The sequence below is a fragment of the Megascapheus bottae genome, chromosome 1, assembly GCF_031878675.1.
Source record: "Megascapheus bottae isolate mThoBot1 chromosome 1, mThoBot2.hap1, whole genome shotgun sequence".
NCBI classification, from domain to species: domain Eukaryota; kingdom Metazoa; phylum Chordata; class Mammalia; order Rodentia; family Geomyidae; genus Megascapheus; species Megascapheus bottae.
This window is the reverse complement of record NC_143509.1, coordinates 32,735,037-32,753,024: the sequence shown is the minus strand read 5'-3', so window position 1 is coordinate 32,753,024 and position 17,988 is coordinate 32,735,037. Positions and strand designations below refer to the sequence as shown.

Sequence of the window (17,988 nt, the reverse complement as noted above, 5' to 3'; positions counted from 1 at the left end):
GTTAAACTTTCCTTTGAGGTGATTATAAATCAACATGCAGTTGTAATGCATGGGGACCCTACATGCAGGCTTTCATCCAGGCCACAAGCTTCAAACCTTAGCATAGTGTCACAACTAGATTATTACCAAACTATTTATTCTAAAATTTCTCTCATGCTGCTATTGTTGTAGTTGGTGGTGGTGGTGATGATTGTGTTAAGTGTGTGTGTGTGTGTGTGTGTGTGTGTGTGTATTATTTCAGTTCAATTGTATTATGTGTAAATCCGTGTATCACTCACCAAAGTTAAGGTACTCTAGAGTTCTATCAATACAAGTAATCTTCCTAATACTCGCCGTACCTGTAACCCTAAGTATTTGGGAGGCTAACAATGGAGGCAGAATGTTTGAAGTCAGCCTAAGCAGAGAAGTTTGTGAGCCTCTCTTCTCAATCAATAGCTGGCTGCGATGGCAAACGCCTGTCATCCTAGCTACAGAAGCTTAAAATAGGTAGATGGCAGTTAAACCACATACCTGCCCAGGAAATAAGAGCCTACTCGAAAATATCTGGGGCACAAGGGGGACTGGAGGTATGGCATAGCGGTTGAGCTCTTGTCTAACAAGCACGAGACCTGAAGTTCAAAATCCAGTACCAACAAAAGAAAGCACAGCACTCCAGTTTCTAACACTTGGCAGGCACAGATTTGTTTTCCATTCCTATAATTGTGCTTGGTAATCATACATAATTTCGCTTGTTGTTCATTCAACATGTTTCCTAAAAATTTATTCAAGTTATTGTATGTATCACTGTTTCTTTTTTCTCCACTTTCTTCCTGAGCAAAATTCAACAGTAAAGAATGAATCCGTTTGTTTAAACACCCGCTAGCTGGATGGCATTCTAGCCTCTTTCCCCTCAATCTGGGGCTGTTGGGAACGGGGTTATTGTAAACATTCTCCAGTGGATTTCTGTGGGACCATAAGCCTTTCTCTGGAATACTTGTCCAGGAGTGTATGGATGTCATATGCTTAGCTCTTGGAGAATTTGAGTTACTTCCACAATGGCTGTATCATTTGCCTGCTACTCACAGCTCACGAGGGATCCGCAGACTTGCCCACATCCGCCACGGACATCCGTGGCTGATTCTAGAGATTCTGACAGGTTTCAGCAACAGGACACCTGTTTTCGTTTGCCTTTCTCTGATGAAGACTGGTGTCAACTGTGTTTTGCCCTCCTCTTTGACCTCTGTAAATCCTTCTCAGCAAAATAACTCTGTCTGTTCCTCCTTCAGACTGCGTTCTTGTGGGCTTTTTAAAACTCGCGTTTTGATTCCATTACGGTCTGTGAACATGCTCAGGATCCTTTCAGTTGTTTTCAATTTACTGTGGTTCATTTTAAGATGGAAGAAATTGTATAGGCAACTTTTTCGTGGGCACTTGAGAAAAATATACATTCTGCTTTTGCTGAGTGAAATGGTGTGTGTGTGTGTGTGTGTGTGTGTGTGTGTGTGTGTGTGTGTGTGTGTGTGACAGAGAGAGACCGAGAGAGAGATAAGTGGATGATAGTGTTGTTTAGATCATGTCTTTGAGGACACGTCTGAATATCTTTGCTGATTTAATATTTCTTGTTATTTGCTGGAAGGGGATTCTTGAAACCCTTACTTACAAAGGTAACATGAATGCATATTTATTTAATGTGTCCTAATTTTCAGACAAAATAGGGAAGGCAAAGAATGAATAGCAAAAGACAGATACACTTATATATAGCATATCCATTTTTTAATTTTTTTATTTTATAGCACATCTTTTTTTATCACATAGAACTATAAAAGTATATAAATAAATATGTCAGGGAGGAGAGAAATGGGGGAAAATACCAGTGTTTGAGAAGTAATGCACCTACCATCTGGCAAATGTAACTGCAACCCTCTATACATTACAATAAAAAAAGAAAGAAATATGTCAAAAATGACTATTACATACAGTGATAAAATATTACATGCAATAGACATCATTCTTTTATCTTCATGACTTTTTGGAGTTTCAAAAACAATATGAAAAATTTTAAGTCATTGATTGATGATGACATATGTCTGTATTTATAGATATTTAATAATGTAACACATGTCATGTTTTTCAAGATGTAGTTTTCTCTTCAAAATCTTCAAAGGTTCTCAAAATTACATCCCAGATGTATCATGGATAATGATAGCCCAAACTAAAGTAAAATGTGGTCACTTGTCAGTGACTCATGCCTGTAGTCCTAGCTACAGAGGAGGCCGAGCTGGGATAATCATTGTTCAAAGAGACTTTTGTCTCCAAAAATCACTTAGAAAGCCAGAAATGATTCTATGGCTCAAGTGGTAGAACAACTCGCCTTGAGTAAAAGAAGCTCAGGGATAGTACCCAGCCACTGAATTCTAGCCCCAGGACTAGCTAGAAAAAAAAAGAATACAACTTCATTATAGCATTATTTCTGTGATTATTGTGCTTTGTTGCTTTTATCTCTTTTTAAGCAATCTTGAAAATTTTGGTGCTCAGTTTCTAAAAATCGATTTGATATTTGTTACTTAGAAGAATTCTGAGAAGTCTATGAAAAAGTATTAACTCTAAAATACAATTATCTCACTGTTAATTAGAAATATTGATGTAACTATGATATTATATGATAAATTATGAATATAACATTATAATTATTAATGATATTATTATAATTTTTGATAATAATAAATTATTATCTCAATATAATTATAATCACACAATTATATAATATTGATTACTTGTATATAATTGAAATATAATAATTATACTTTCATTATGTGCTCATAATATGCATAATTATAATTTACATTATGTAATAATATACAACATTGTATATGTTATAATTGTAATAATTATAACTGTTACAGTGCATATATTATTATATATTATAATATATTATTAAAATTACATTCTTAGGTTTATATTAACATTAGGTAATTAGAAAATTATCGAATAATCTTGCCAAATGTATACTAATTAAAATGTGAGATCAGTATTTACCTTCTCATTAAATCATAGCTATTTTTCTAAACTTTTTTATTGCATTTATCCTTCAACTTTTCTGTACCTTATTCAGAAATATTTTAGTTCTTTTTACAATATAAAATTGCTTTTTTTGCCAGTCCTAAAGCTTGAAGTTAGGGGCTGGGCTAAACTTTCTCAAGGCTAGCACTCTACCCTACCACTTCTGGCTACCGCACCACTTCTGGCTTTTTCTGTATATCTGGTACTGAGGAATCAAACCCAGGGTTTGGTGCATGCTAGGCAAGCACTCTACCACTAGCCACACTTCTGTCCCTGCGATATAAAATTAATAACTTTTTACTAAATCCAAGTCTACCTACTGATATTCTATTTTACTTCATGTAAAGATTGTATTCCCTTGGTCCTATGATTTGTTTCACTAAATATTTTCATACGTAGATTTTTATTGTGTGTTATGTATTTATTATTATTTTTTGTGGGTCATGGGGCTGTCTTGAGCTCAAGGTTCTTCAGCTCAAGGCTATCGCCTTACCCTTGAGCTAAGCCCCACTTCCCATTTTCTAGAAGTTAATTTGAGATGAGAATCTCAGGTCCTGTTGTGCCTGGGCTGGCTTTGAACCTCGATCCTCAGATCTCAGCCTCCTGAGTAGCTAAGATTACACGCGTGAACCATCGTGCCCAGCTAAGATTGTTATTTTTTAAGTTTATTAATGAAAGTGAAGTACAGAGGGGTTGCAGTTACATAAGTCAGGTAATGAGTACATTTATTCTTGATTTTTTTCTGTCATATATTTTTATTGTAATTAATAGAAGGGTTACATTATATTCACCAGATAGAAGGTGCATTACTTCACATACATTGATACCCTTTCTCATGTCTTGGTCCCCATTTCCCTCCCCCCCACCCCCACCCCTCATCTTGTTTTCCCCCCTCCCCTATCCAATTTCAAATAATCAAATACAAACATATCCAATATATCAGATAACAAAGTGAGATACTATAGCCATATGCGATAACCAAGGAACAGCAAAAGAGATGAGAGATAACATAGTACATTAAGGACAACAATCCTTTTGATTTTTAAAGAGTATATTTTAAAGCAAGTATGAGTTGGATATCAAACATCCAAGTCCCTCATCTTCTACAGAATGAAATTCTCAGTTCCATAAGCAAATTGTAAAATTTAGCATAATATCTGGAATATTTTCAAGATCTTGCTGCCAGGGTTCCTTCTCTGGGCCTGTAATTCTGCTTTAACCCCTACATCTTTTTATTACAGCTTGTCTTATGGCAAAGCTTATTTCAAAGATGTAGTGCTTTGGGAAACAGCAACTAAAGCAATTTTTGATAAAAATCAGTAGTCAACCTTACAATACGTGATTGATAAAGCAAGATCATCACAAATACACATCAAACTTACCCAGCACACTGTCTACCTTCCCATTTTAATCTGAATAGAAAATTTATCTTGTCTTTTACTGCTGTCTAATAGTTTGGTTTCATGAAGTATTCTCATTTGTGTTAAGACTGATCATTTTTATTCCTTTTCTGGCCTTGGATCTCATAAAAGTAGAGACTATTGCAGGCTTTAGGCCATCAGACATTTATTCTTTACTTTCTCTTGGGGTTTATAGACAAAGCCTTTGATATTATCAAGTCTGAAGGTCAACTTCCTCTTGCCATGAAGGATTTGAATGTCCTCATAGAAGCTACTCCCCAGTTCCCTGAATGGCTTATAAATCCATCCTACAGAAAGTGCCGTAGAAGCTGGCCACTGGTGACTCACCAATAATCCTAGTTACTCAGGATGCTGAGATTTGATGACTGAGGTTCAAATCCAACCCAGACAAAACAAGTCTGTAGGATTCTTATGTCCAACTAACCAACAAAAATCCAGAAGCAGAGCTGTGGTTCAAGTAGTAGAGCCCCAGAAGTGAACAGAAAAGCCTTAAGTTCAAACATTCAGGGCTAGAACAATAAAAGTGTCTGAGAAAGAAACTCTTGTTCATATCAGCCATTTAGAAAGAAACATGGACAGGAAAGGGCAAAGAATATATACAAGAGATGGCTTTGTTTTTGTTCGATTAAGATTTTTATATTGTTCACTATTTTAAACCTTGGGGTAAAACTGCTGATTAAAGTAGGAAAGTTAAAGAAATCTATTACTTTAATTCTATGAGATAATAAATTATGATACATAATTTCTACATGCTTTTGACTTGCAAAATTCTAGTTAGATAGTGCTGGGTTCTGAGGGATCAAATTGGTAGAAGAGAGGAAATGAAATCCCAAGCTGACAGGTCCAAACTGTAATGTTTTCTACAATTATATCTCAACATCTGCTTACAAGCACACTGACATTTCTGAGGTCAAACTCTCAAGGAATCATCGCAAAATCTGTATTAAATGTTTCTCTCTTTTATTGCCAGTCTCATCAAGAAATCTCCACAAAGCATCGACATTTAGCAATGACTGGGGTCATTTCCATGGTATCTTCCACAAATCATCTTACTTTTTGTCTTCAAATAATTGACAGGAGTAGTTAATGCTGTTTTCAGAAAGCCTTCATAAGAGTTGATCCTTTATAAGGGATAATTTGGGGACAAGGCTCTGTCGGTCGGTCGGTCTTTCTATCTATCTGACTATCTATCTCTATATATCTTTTACCAAGCAGAGATAATAGCTTACATTTAAGCAGATATTAAAATTAACAAGAAAAATGTTAACAGACCAAGAGAAACAGGTAAGAAATAAAAAGAAAGCAGCCTACATATAGGGAAGCATAATTAACTCATTAAAATGTGAAGATGGAATTTTTTTGCCTCGCAAACCATAGTTAAATAATCAACAACTATTTATTCACTGAATGGATGAACTATTATCCCCCACTCACCCAATTTGCAAAGGTCTTTTAAGAACAACATAAACCTACAGAAGTATCAGGATTCCCAAAGAAAAAGATCATAGCATCAGGTAACTGATATATTGAATATATATATATATGTTCACATATACATAATGAATATCTTCATTTTAGATTCTCTTTCAACTTAGTTGTTCTTTTTGTTTTGGATAGGACTATGGAAATCAACACATTTTAGTTTGATTTTTGTTCTTGGGCAGTTTAGGGGTGGGGGGAGTTGGTGGTGGTGATGGTTGTAAGGCTTGAAGTCTGGGCCTGAGTGCTGTCCCTGAGCTCTTCAGATCAGGGCTAGCACTCTAGACAAACACATTTTAGAGCAAAAGGTAGTCATTAACCATATTGCATATTTAAAAATTTAATTCACCATAGTGTTTATGTAAAGGGTAAGCTAGTCTGAACACATTATCCTGTAACGAAAAAGATCTTAAAAACATAAGAGGCAGAGCACCAGATCTTTTATGTTAAATGGATATATATTAACTCCAAGTATTACTATTTCTGATGAGAACATTTTCCCCAGCATCAGCATCAGCAGAGGTAATCTATAGCAAAGGAAGAGATCTTCATGGGGCAGTGAACTGAATTAAGTTCCATCCATCTTAATGCCAAAAAGAGAAGTAGAAAGCAAAACTCTGGGTAGGGGAATGCTGATCCACTCTTGTTATATTATAGACACTTTTTAATGTTTGGGGTTCTCCCCCCCAAAATTAATTATTTTCTTTCTCTACAGTTTATCTATGTTGCCCAGAAGCCACTGATTTCCTGGAATTTTTATTAAGAATTCCACATTCTTGCCATCCTTTTCAGACACTGTGGCCTCTGCCAATAAATCCTAATAAATTTTCACTTCTTTTCCTTCAATAACATCCTAGAGAATATGATTCAGACTCAAATTAATCACCGATCATGTTAATGGTTCCTAGGAGTTTACTTCCGATACCCCTTATTATATTAAATCAAACTTGATAGTGTACTACATCATTGCTCAGCTGGGTTTTCATAAAAGCACTGGTATTTACTATGATTTATGCCTAGTTTTCTGTTAATATCTGCTTATTGTATGCTTTATTTTCGAAACAGCCATTCCTAGCAAATGACACTATTTAAAATCTATCATATCTCAAAAATATTTTAAAAGAAACATTTCACAGTAAAAAATGTCACTGATTTTAGATTATAGTTACATAATAATGTATGGAAACAATTTATTTGACAGACTCAAAATGTTACTATTTTACTTACAGTTTATGGGCATATATATGATTTGCTTCTTTAAAGTATTATATAACAATATTATTAAGAGATTTAACATGTTTGGTTTTGTTTGTTTGTTTTCCTATTAAGCTTTGCAGCAAAGGGGCTGCTCTAGGAAAACCCTTTGAAGCACCTGCTGAAGATATAGCAAGCGTGGCAAGTTTCATTGAGACAAAGCTTGTCACCTGCTATCTACGGATGCGGAAGCCTGACCTTGCCCTGAATCATGCTCACAGGTAAAAAAAAAAAAAGGCAAAGACAAAGAAAAAGAAAAAAAATAAAATGTTAACATCCTCTACCCAAAAGGCAGAGGGTAGAGTGTGCTATCTAAGCCTGGCTATTCACCTTCTATTTCATTTCAAATGAAGATGAAACAAACCATTTATGTGCTGCTTCATTATTGGTATAAAGCCAATAAAAATGAATACACAAATGCATAAAGCTGGAGACAGTGAAGAGATTCTCAAAAAAAACTGAAGAAACAAACACTTAACAATGAATGCTTCATAATTCAGGACACATGAAGAAGGCAGTAATTGTGGTAGCAGATTGCTATAAAGAAGATGAAGAAGGGAGGTGGTATTAATGGGTAAGAATTTCCCAAATTTTGGGAGAGATGAAGAACGTTAGAAGGAAGCACATGTTAGAAGCTTATGGCTTATTTGGTGATACCATAGCTGACCCAAAGGCTGTTAGCATCTTTAAAAATTTCTTTTCTGTGTTGACATCCTTCCAGAGAGTTCTGTGTCATTGTATTACCACATTGCTTTCTAGAATTTTCTGGATTACCTAGCCTATCTTTTTCATCTATAAGAATGTGCTTAGATGAATGCTGTAGGCTTACACCCATAATCCTAGCTACCCCAGAGGATGAGATCACTTACTGGTAAATACCATGTCCTGTCTTCATCTTCTCCATAGAAATTTACTACCACAGTTATCTGCCTTAAAAGCCAGCCCGGAAAAGAATCTCTTAGACTCTTAATTCCCATTCATCAGCAAGCTATGACTCAAGTGCTAGAGTGCCTACCTGAAGCAAGAGAGATCAAAGAACATGCCCAGTATCTAAGTTCAAGCCCCAGGACACACACACACACACACACACACACACACACACACACACACACACACACACACACACACACACACTGTACCCATCTGGGTCATAGCTCCTAAAGATTTTGTTCTCAATTTTAGCCTGCATCAAAGAAAAATTGATCAAATTGCATGCCTTCAAATTATAATGCTTCTACTCTTCCTACCTGACCTAGAGCAATTTACTTCTAATTGTGTTGTTTTTTGCTGTTTTCACAACCTTAGTCTTCCTTTGGATACAATTGGCAAAACTAACATGAAAATGAAAAACTAATACCCTGTTTTGCTAGTGGCCGGTGGAAAACATAGTTGTCAGTTATTTGAAAGCCCACATGTAGGAAGGTGATCTGCTAACATGGTAAAAGTCCTTTGCAAACTCAATATCCACTGGGATAGAGAAATCCTACCCAAGGAGTTTCACAGCTCTAACAGTGACTGTACTTGACTGACAAAATCGGTTTGAAATTCACACGCTAACTTGCTTGAAAGAAATTCTCCACCTTAAATATAAACTATATAATCTAAAGACAGATTCTCTTTGACACCAAAGGGAACTTCTGCCTTCTCTAATATATCTAGAAATATTTTATACAATCATATTTTCCAACATAGTATCAGGATACATGGCCTGTCAAAGAACTTTACTCTATTTCCATTTGAAAGAGGCAGTATTGCAAAGATATCCTGTATTTCAGTATGTCAAAAATATTGCAATTTCTGGGCTACTAGGTTAATTTGGGAGGACAATGGGATAGGTAGTCAAAACTGAAACTAGCTCAATAAATACAAAGGAATTTATAAACAATAATTAATTCAGACACATGAAATCAATTCTATGTCACCTTCTCCATGATTTTTACCAGACATCAAAAAGAGCTTCCAACATGGCCTACATTTTAGGGAAAATACTATATAATTGCATGCATGGATGGGTTGGTTTTAAAATTATATTTACTAATAGAAATGGTAGAGTCATGACAAAATTTAATTTCATTTATTTAAAAATGATAATAGTAATGAAGAATCCCACCATTAATCAAATATACAACCCAGCAAATAAGATGTGCATTGTATACTCACTATTTAGATTGAGAAATTTTCTGTTTTAAAAGAAAGTGGCATTTCAAGACCTTGAAAATTAGTCAGAGCAAAAAAAAATACAGTGATGAATAGTAGGATTAAATTTCATATACCTCTTTCTATGGTAAAATAACTTTTGCTTGTAAGTTGAGCATTAAGTAAGAAATGCAAATCGATAGAGGTTAAACAGTCAATTCATACAATTAATAATGTACTAAGAGAAATAAATCATTTTACTGAGCTTGTCACGGTGTGGAGCTATAAAAGCCAGTGCATATGATTTTCATACAAAAACATTTTCCCAGATTCCAGATTTTAAAACAAATTCTGAAATATAATCAATAAATATATTTTACAAAATTAATTAATTAATAAGAATACTATAAATAGCAACAAGTATTAGTTATACATCGAATGCCAAATTATGCTTTTGTATTTCAGCTACATTGTGCTGCTTGATAGTAATCATGGCTCAAAATTAAAATATTCCTTTTTTGCATTTATTTGCATTTGCTGGAGCATCCTCTCTTTAATTTCATGTAAATGTAAGGTCTACTGCATATCTTTAGGCATCTTGTTAACACACAAATTAGCTTAAAAATTACCATGTAGTTTTGCTTCTGATAAGAATGAATGCACATTGTTTTGTCATGTCAAAGACAGCAAGAAACATAACTTTCCAGTTTAGAGATCAACAAAGATACATTTGGGAGTCAATCAGCATGCATTATCCATTAAATAATGAGTGACACAAAGCTCTAGACACAATTGTTATCAAAAATCACTTTTTGCTTGTAATGAATACAAGAATACAAATAGAGATATCATGTTTCCTTTCAGACAAAAGTGAGATCTAGGCTCACCAGTCAAGACCTCCACTCTCTCCTGCTTCAGACTAGGGCCACTGTGCTTATCAGTACAGATTCGAACACTTCTAAGAGGGATTCCCAGTTACACTTGCTTTGTCACAAACACAAATCTTGCTAGGACAATTTCCATGACTCTTTTCGTGTATTCCCCACTTGTAGTTTTTGTTTGTTGCCGAATTTGCTGCCACAAGGTGGCAGACAATATGAAATCTGAAGTCTAAAGTTCCTAAAATTGGGAAAAGATTATTTTTTTAACAGTTTTATAGTAGTGACATGCAGTCATTTATTCATTCAGCAAATATTGACTGCATTCTCACAAGAAAGCTTTCCTGGGTTGGACTGTGAGCTAACCATTATAAGCTGAAATGCACACAAAAGTGAAAAGTACTTTATTTAGTATAAAATATGCAATAAGTACAAAGTGTGATCAATGTTGTGAAGACGATAAATATAATTTCGTGATGCAGAGGCAACATCATACAATTGAGTCAAGCACAGAGACTGAAATCTGACTCCTACTCACAAGGTAGCCTGAACTTCATTTCCTATAACTTTTGTTTATAATAATTAGTCCTGTTTCAGAAATACTACCTCACAATAGTTTTTGAAAATTATTCATGGAGCCATGGATTTTTTGAAATTGCAGCGTGACAGAACTGTTACTGAACCGGGCTTACTGCTACAAACAACTGATCCAAAATTGGACAAAATATATGAAACATTGTTTCCAAGCATTAGATACTTTTCAGACTAGCACTGAACTTTGAAGGAAAGGATCAATCCACAGTGAGCTCCACCACTTTCTCAGCTTTTTACTGGGTTTATTTTCATACCCTAATTCGGGAAGCCAAATTGAAGTATGGTCTTGTAGAAAGCACAGGGCACACATTAAAATAGATGGCCACCAGCTATTCTGGTAGTTACGAGGAGGGGACTGAAGAGGTCAGGATGGCACAGAAGCATGGTGGAACTATCTGCCCAGGCAGATGTCTTACCACAAGTCCCTAGCCAAGGTCGGAGACAGGCATGTGAGGAGAGAGATTGCAACCCTGAAATACTAGATGGCCAATGGTGGTAGGAGATGCTTTTGTAGCATATTAAAGTCCAAAAAAATGTCATGTTTATGACTGGGAACGTACATGTCCTATCAAAAGGGCCTTAAGGTAACTTTCAAAGCCAAAATAGACCTGTCTCAGTCATAGCTTATAACTAGTCTTGATTAGAGTGAGCATATCTGCTATTTAATTCTCTAATAGAAAAAAAAGAAATCCTGACATTTTCTCAGAGAGGATATCATAAATCCAGTTTCCTCTGAAAATTTCATTTATAATTTCCAGCAAATAGTTTTAAAAGGCAAAGAAGTGTTTGTGTATGCACACGTGCAAAGAAGTATGAAACTACTTAAGAAAATAATCAGGCAGCTCATACAGATCCCAAGATGATCCTCGTGGAATGACTAGGCAAGATTTTAACGATGCCATGAAAATGTTACATGCTCAAAGACGTTATGGGAAACATAGTTATCATTAATGAGGAGCTGAGACTCTAAACAGAAAAAGTCAAAATTATAGATAAGAATAAAACAGACACTACTTATAGATTAACAAAATATCTGACACTTCAAAAGCATTGATTAGCTGTAATCAGATTGGAGACTGTTAAAAAAAAAGATGAGAGAACTTCAAGGCTAATCAGTAAAAGTTACCCAACATGAAAAATAGGAAGGAGAAAGAGATTTTAACAAGATTAGTCATATGTTAGTGTCCTGTCTTCAAGGATTAGTGATAAATAACATCACATATATATGATTGAATTCCCAAAGGAAAGGGATAAAGAGACCAAAAAATTTCTATTAAATGTCTCAATTTTATTTATTTCTTACAATAAATAAAACCCAGTAGCCTCAACTAGGAAAATATATCCAGAGAATCATAGATAAGTATTTAAAAGCCAAGAGGAAGAGAAAAATATTAAAGCAGTCCAATATAGAGAAGTAGGGAACCAGGCAAAAGAACCGTGCTACAAATTGCAGATAACTTTCCACTGGAAATTCTGAATTTCAAAGACTAATGGAACAGCTATTAAAGAAAACTGAAGCCAAGATTGTAATTTCAACAACATATTACTAAAAACCAAGATCGAAATTTAAAAATTCATAAAAATTTAGTTGAAAAGTTACTTCCCAGCAAAACTGCATTCTTAGAAAAAGAGAGGTATTTACCTATTTCAAGAAATTCCATAAATTGAAACTTGGATCTGCATTAATAATTGAGCAGCACCAGAATAACAAATGCTTGAGTAAATCTAAATGGCTGTTTTCTTCCTCAAAAATCACTTTAAATATTAGTGTTTCAACTGAAACTAATGCCATTTTACAATATTGTCCAAGGTAAGAATATTAGAGAAATGAGGTTGTGTCTGTGTTGGTATAAAAAAGCTATAATACTACAATGACCTGTGAAAGAAAAACAAATACAGCTTTTCTACACTGAGATGTTTAGAAGACATAACACCATATTAACTTCAATGTGCTGTGATAAATGAAGGATATTTCTTATAATGTCTAGATTAACCATTAAAAGAATAAAAATGTACTTAGTGTTGAATTGAAATATCTCTGTATAACTATTTGAAAATAATAATAATAAAAATAATAATAATAATAAATAGTTAAATGTACCTAGGAAGCCAATAAATGGCTTAATTTTTTAAAAAATATTTACTTAACTGAAAATAAATCAGGAAAGAAAAAATGAAGATAACAAAATAATAGACACAGACAAATAAAAAGTCTTCTTAGTTTTATTAGCCTTGGCTTGCAGAAATAACTTTTCTTTGCTGCCTTTATTTTTTCAATTTGAAATTCAAATAAACTACTACTTCTGGATCTCAAAAGGTATCAGGCTCATATTTTACATCAATTCCACATGAATAACAAAACAAGTTGTTTTCTTTGGTTGTAATAAACTCTGTATTTTCATAGTGAAAACTATTCTAAAATACTCTTTGCAAATCTAATAGATATTTAATGAAGTAAATACTTGGGCACTGTCCATAAAGATGCAATTTTTTTGAAATGCCATTCTCTAATCTTGACAATTAAAATGCTCCAGAGTTACATCAGCTTATAGTACTACAAAACTTCACAAATTATAGATCCAACTGGTTGATAGTTGAAGTAGCGAATTTTATATATATATATATATATGTATGTATACATATATATATATATATTCCTGATGAAGCACAATAATTGGGAGGACAAGAGACTTCATGTGATTGTGTGTGTGTGTGTGTGTGTGTGTATGCCAGTTCTGTGGCTTGAACTCAGGGCCTGAGCACTGTCCCTGAGCCTTTTCACTCAAGATTAACACCACTTGATCATCAACCGCTCCATTCCTAGCTTTTCTTTTTTGTAGGTGGAGATAAAAGTTTTACTACAATCCTCAGATCTCAGCCTCTGGAGTAGCTAAGATGACAGGAATAGTCACTAGTGTCATGTGACACTTCTCATATCAAGATAGACAGATAGATCTATAGCAATCAAACAAGCAAGCATGCATGCAGAAAAGAAAAAGAAAGAGAGACAGAGGGGGAGGGAGGGAAGGAGGCAGGAAGGCAGGGAGAGAGGGAGGAAGAGAAAAAGAAAGAAAAAAAAAGAACTCACGGTATCTTTCTTTAGAAAAACATATGGGCAATTGTTTAATGATATTACCATTCATTCATAAACATATATGTTTATACTCATTTTCCTTAACTATAGAAAATCCCTGCTAGCTAGAAAAATCCATGCTGCTTCCTGACTTACTGATTTCTCCTTTGAGACCAATGAAATAATAGTAATATGTATAAGTTTGTATCATCTTGCAAGTGGCTGGACTTATGGGGAATGAAACACTTGGCTTTTTCAAAGAGTTGAGCACATTAAATACTGTATGGATCATTAATATCTCTGTACCTCTTGTTATTGCTTACCTATGAAAATTAATATATGTATATTAAAAAAACTGGGAACATGGTTTGAATGCTAGAGTACCTGCCTAGCAAGAACAATGCCTTGAGTTCAAACCCCAGTACCATTAAAAAATGAAAAAAAGTATAAAAAGCCAAATGCAGGCTAGGAGTTGGGTCTAGTGGTAGAGTGCTTGCCTAGCGTTCATGAAGACCCGGGTTTGATTCCTCGGAATCACATACATAGAAAAAGTTGGAAGTGGTGCTGTGGCTCAAGTTGTAAAGCCTTTGAGGAAGCCCAAAGACAGTGCTCAAGCATTGAGTTCAAGCCAGGACTGGAAAAAAAAATGTGATGCCTCAAAATATAAATCCTATTTACTCAGGAGGCTGAGATAGGTAGATTGTGGTTTCAGCTCAGCCTAGGAAAAATATTCACCAAACTCCATCAGATGGCTTGGCATGAGGCTTCATGCCTGTCATCCCAGATTCGCAGCCTGTATAAATAAATAATTGTGCTCAAGGCCAGACTGAAAATAAACATGAAATCTTATTCATTTAGTAACTAAAACAAAGAGGATAAGCACATGGCTTAAGTGGTGGAATACCTGCTTAGTAAATGCAAGATCCTAAGCTCTAACTGAAGTATCTGAAAGTTAAAAAAATGTAAGATGATAAATTAGATAGATTCAATAGGCAGATAGATATTTTTACTGATTACTTCAAGGTTTTCCTTAAACCTTGATCTAGGATGAACATGACAATTGCTGCAGAAGAGCAAGTATCTTTACTAAACCATATTATAAGGAAAGACCACAATATCTTTCTGCAGTTCAAAGTTAAACACTTCCAAAAATCTTTCTCAGGCTGGGTTCCAGTGGCTCATGCCTTCGGTCTTACCTATTCAGAAGACTAGCCCAGGTAGGAAAGTCTAGAAGACTCTTACCTCCAATAAACTAGCAAAAACCAGGAGTAGAGGTATGAGTCAAGTGGTCAAATACTAGTCTTGAGTAAAAAAGCTAAGCAATAGTGTGAGGCACACACACACACACACACACACACACACACACACACATTCTCAGGTAGAGAAAAAGAAGCATCCTATATGAATTAAGCACGTATATGAAACTTAATTTGATTCTTTCAAAAACTTTATGAGGTGATTTTCCTATTCCAACTTCACAGGTGAATATAAAACATCCGTCTATAACATCTATGATGCCAGAGTCAATTTTCTTCCTAAAAAATAAAATAAAGCAAACCAATCTTTAAAAAAATTGGATAAGATGACATTGATCAAGATGCACTGTATTCATAAACTGTTTTGGTGAATGGCAACTCCCTCATAAAACTACTTAAAGATAATTTTCAAAAATTTACTCCCCCCTAAAAAAACCCTGACAGTTATCTCATTCTAGTTTGAAAATGATCTTTTATAAAATCATGCCATCTTGAAAATCTGAAGGAGCTGCCATGCAGACTTGAACAGGAGTGAGATGTGGTAAATCACTGTCCCTGCACTCATCCAGCCTGGCTTCACCGAAGGTGCTGGAAAGCCTAGCTTTCCTCGTGTGGATGTACAGATAGTGACATCCCAGGAATGTACAATGCTTAACTACCAACATGCCACTCACACACAATTCCCTTTCTTGGCTGTGGAAGCCCTTGCGATTCCTCAAATTAATCAAAAACAGCCTTGCAATGTAAACACATAGCCTTCTTTAAAGAAATGTAATAAAAGGAACAATAAATATTAAAGCAAATCCATTTAGAAAACAACTTAAATGTGTCCCAATATGATGCACAAGATGAAAACCAGCTCTGGGTTTTCAAGTCATTGTTTATGTTGTCTTAGTAAGAACAGGAGAAAGGACCCAGATGGCTGAGATCTTATTAGAAATTACTGAAAAAGAAGAGGAAAGGAGAAAAGGACTGCCTAAAAAAAGATGAAAATATTTTAACAATATTCAGTTACCTTTAAGTAGCTGTACAAAGTAGTTGCTCTTAACAAAGTAGTTGACCAAATACTGTGTCTTAATGTCACCCTTTTTTACTATCCCTAGCCATCCCTTTAACCTGCCCCTTCACTCAGTTTCCTTAATTTAGCAGGACACTCATTGGAACTTTTATTTGCCAATCTCAGGGCTTGAACTCAGGGCCTGAGCACTGTCCTTGGTTTTCTCAAGGCTACAGCTCTACCATCTGAGCCACAGCACCACTTCCGGCTTTTTCTATGTATGAGATACTGAGGAATTGAACCCAGGTTTTTGTGCATGCCAGGCAAGCACTCTACCACTAGGCCATGTTCCTGGCCCACACATGAGATTCTTAACTACATTATCCCCTGCCATTCTCTTCTTTATTCACCTGCCACTCTTCCAGTGACCCCAACCCACCCATTTCCAGTACCCCTTTCTGGGTGTTTATTTTGTTGAACTTTGCCTTTCTAACAAATTATAAATTTAAGTCCTCCCTTGAATCTAGCATATTTAAGTTAATACATTAATTATATATATATTATTCTTTCTAATGCACAAGTAATATTTCTTTATGTATATACACTACATTAGATCAATCTACCCATCAACTGAGCGGTGTTCTGGGCTAATTCCATACCTTGACTATGGTGAATAATGCTGCAGTTAGAAGTCTTGGCTACATGGCCTAAGCTGGTCTCAACATGCTGGTCTCAGTTGATCCTCTCACCTGTTTCCCATACACTAGGGCTGCAGACCTATGCCACGTGCCTGGCTCAAAGGAGAAAAGTTTAAGAAACAAGAAGCAGCGTGGGCCCTTCTTGAACTTCCTATACTAGGAAGGTTCTGAAACTACATCAACATTCTCTATATTAAATACATTTACCATTTTTTGCTATAGCAGAGTTTTTAATAGCTTGATTGATTAATTAATTAATCAGCAGAGAACTACCCCTGCCTATTCTTGTCTTCATTATACTTTGCCTTTCCTTTCATGTCTCTCTTCAAATTGGCTACGTTTTAATTCATGATCACCTTTCTTCATTTTTTATTCCTTGAGTTATTATTCATTCTGTTTCTCTTAACAGTTTAGCCTAGCCTCAACTCTGAAATCAATGTCCATTTAGCCCTCAGTTCACTTTACCTTTAACTCATGGATCAATAGTAGTTCATACCTGTAATCCTAACTATTCAGGAAGCTGAGATCCAGCCAGACCAGGGACAGGAAAGTCCATGGGACTTTTATTCAGAAGCAGAGATGTAGTTAAGTCATAGTGAGCCAGCCTTGGTCAAAAAAGCTAAGAAGTAACAATTAAGCCCCAGTACCAGCATTCACATGTGTGTGAGAGTACACACACACACACACGCACATGCACACACACACACCTCATGAAAAAAAGTACTGATTACCTTATTTATGTAACTGTAACCCCTCTGTACCTTACTTTTACAATGAAGTAAAATAAAGAGAATAGTATTGTTTTCTTGTGTTACATCTGTGAAGTGCTAGTTATTACCAGTTTGTTTCCTGCTTTAGACTTGCAGTGACATCTTTGAGAACAGATGAGGGGCACTGGGGTTGTTTCCCGGCTAAGCATAGCCTTCAGGGGGACATTGTTCATATTGATTCCGAAGCTGGCAAGAAGTCTCTCTGTGGGTGGGTGTGTTTATATGTTATCTTAAGATGATTCATTTAAATTAGTTTCTGCTCTCTAATATACCAGCTCTAAAATCCATTCTGATGGGTTGAGAGAGTCACTTAACCTTTCTGTAAATCCATCCTTTGGAAATTCTCACTGGGGTCTTAAAAGCATTCATGTACTTACAATTTTTAAATGTTCT

General features: G+C 35.3%; 1 protein-coding gene and 1 long non-coding RNA gene across 2 annotated transcripts in view; one reads left to right on the top strand and one right to left on the bottom strand.

The window, feature by feature from the left end:
* Positions 1 to 17,988, top strand: part of Spata16 (spermatogenesis associated 16) — a 228,129-nt gene that overhangs the window by 70,892 nt on the left and 139,249 nt on the right. The window contains exon 3 of the mRNA XM_090342277.1: positions 7,269 to 7,414. Coding sequence (XP_090198403.1) covers positions 7,269 to 7,414 — 146 coding nt within the window. The remainder of the gene's footprint in view (positions 1 to 7,268; positions 7,415 to 17,988) is intronic.
* Positions 1 to 17,988, bottom strand: part of LOC150068929 (uncharacterized) — a 35,073-nt gene that overhangs the window by 9,732 nt on the left and 7,353 nt on the right. The window contains exon 3 of the long non-coding RNA XR_016537131.1: positions 16,787 to 16,917. This is a non-coding gene — a long non-coding RNA (uncharacterized LOC150068929). The remainder of the gene's footprint in view (positions 1 to 16,786; positions 16,918 to 17,988) is intronic.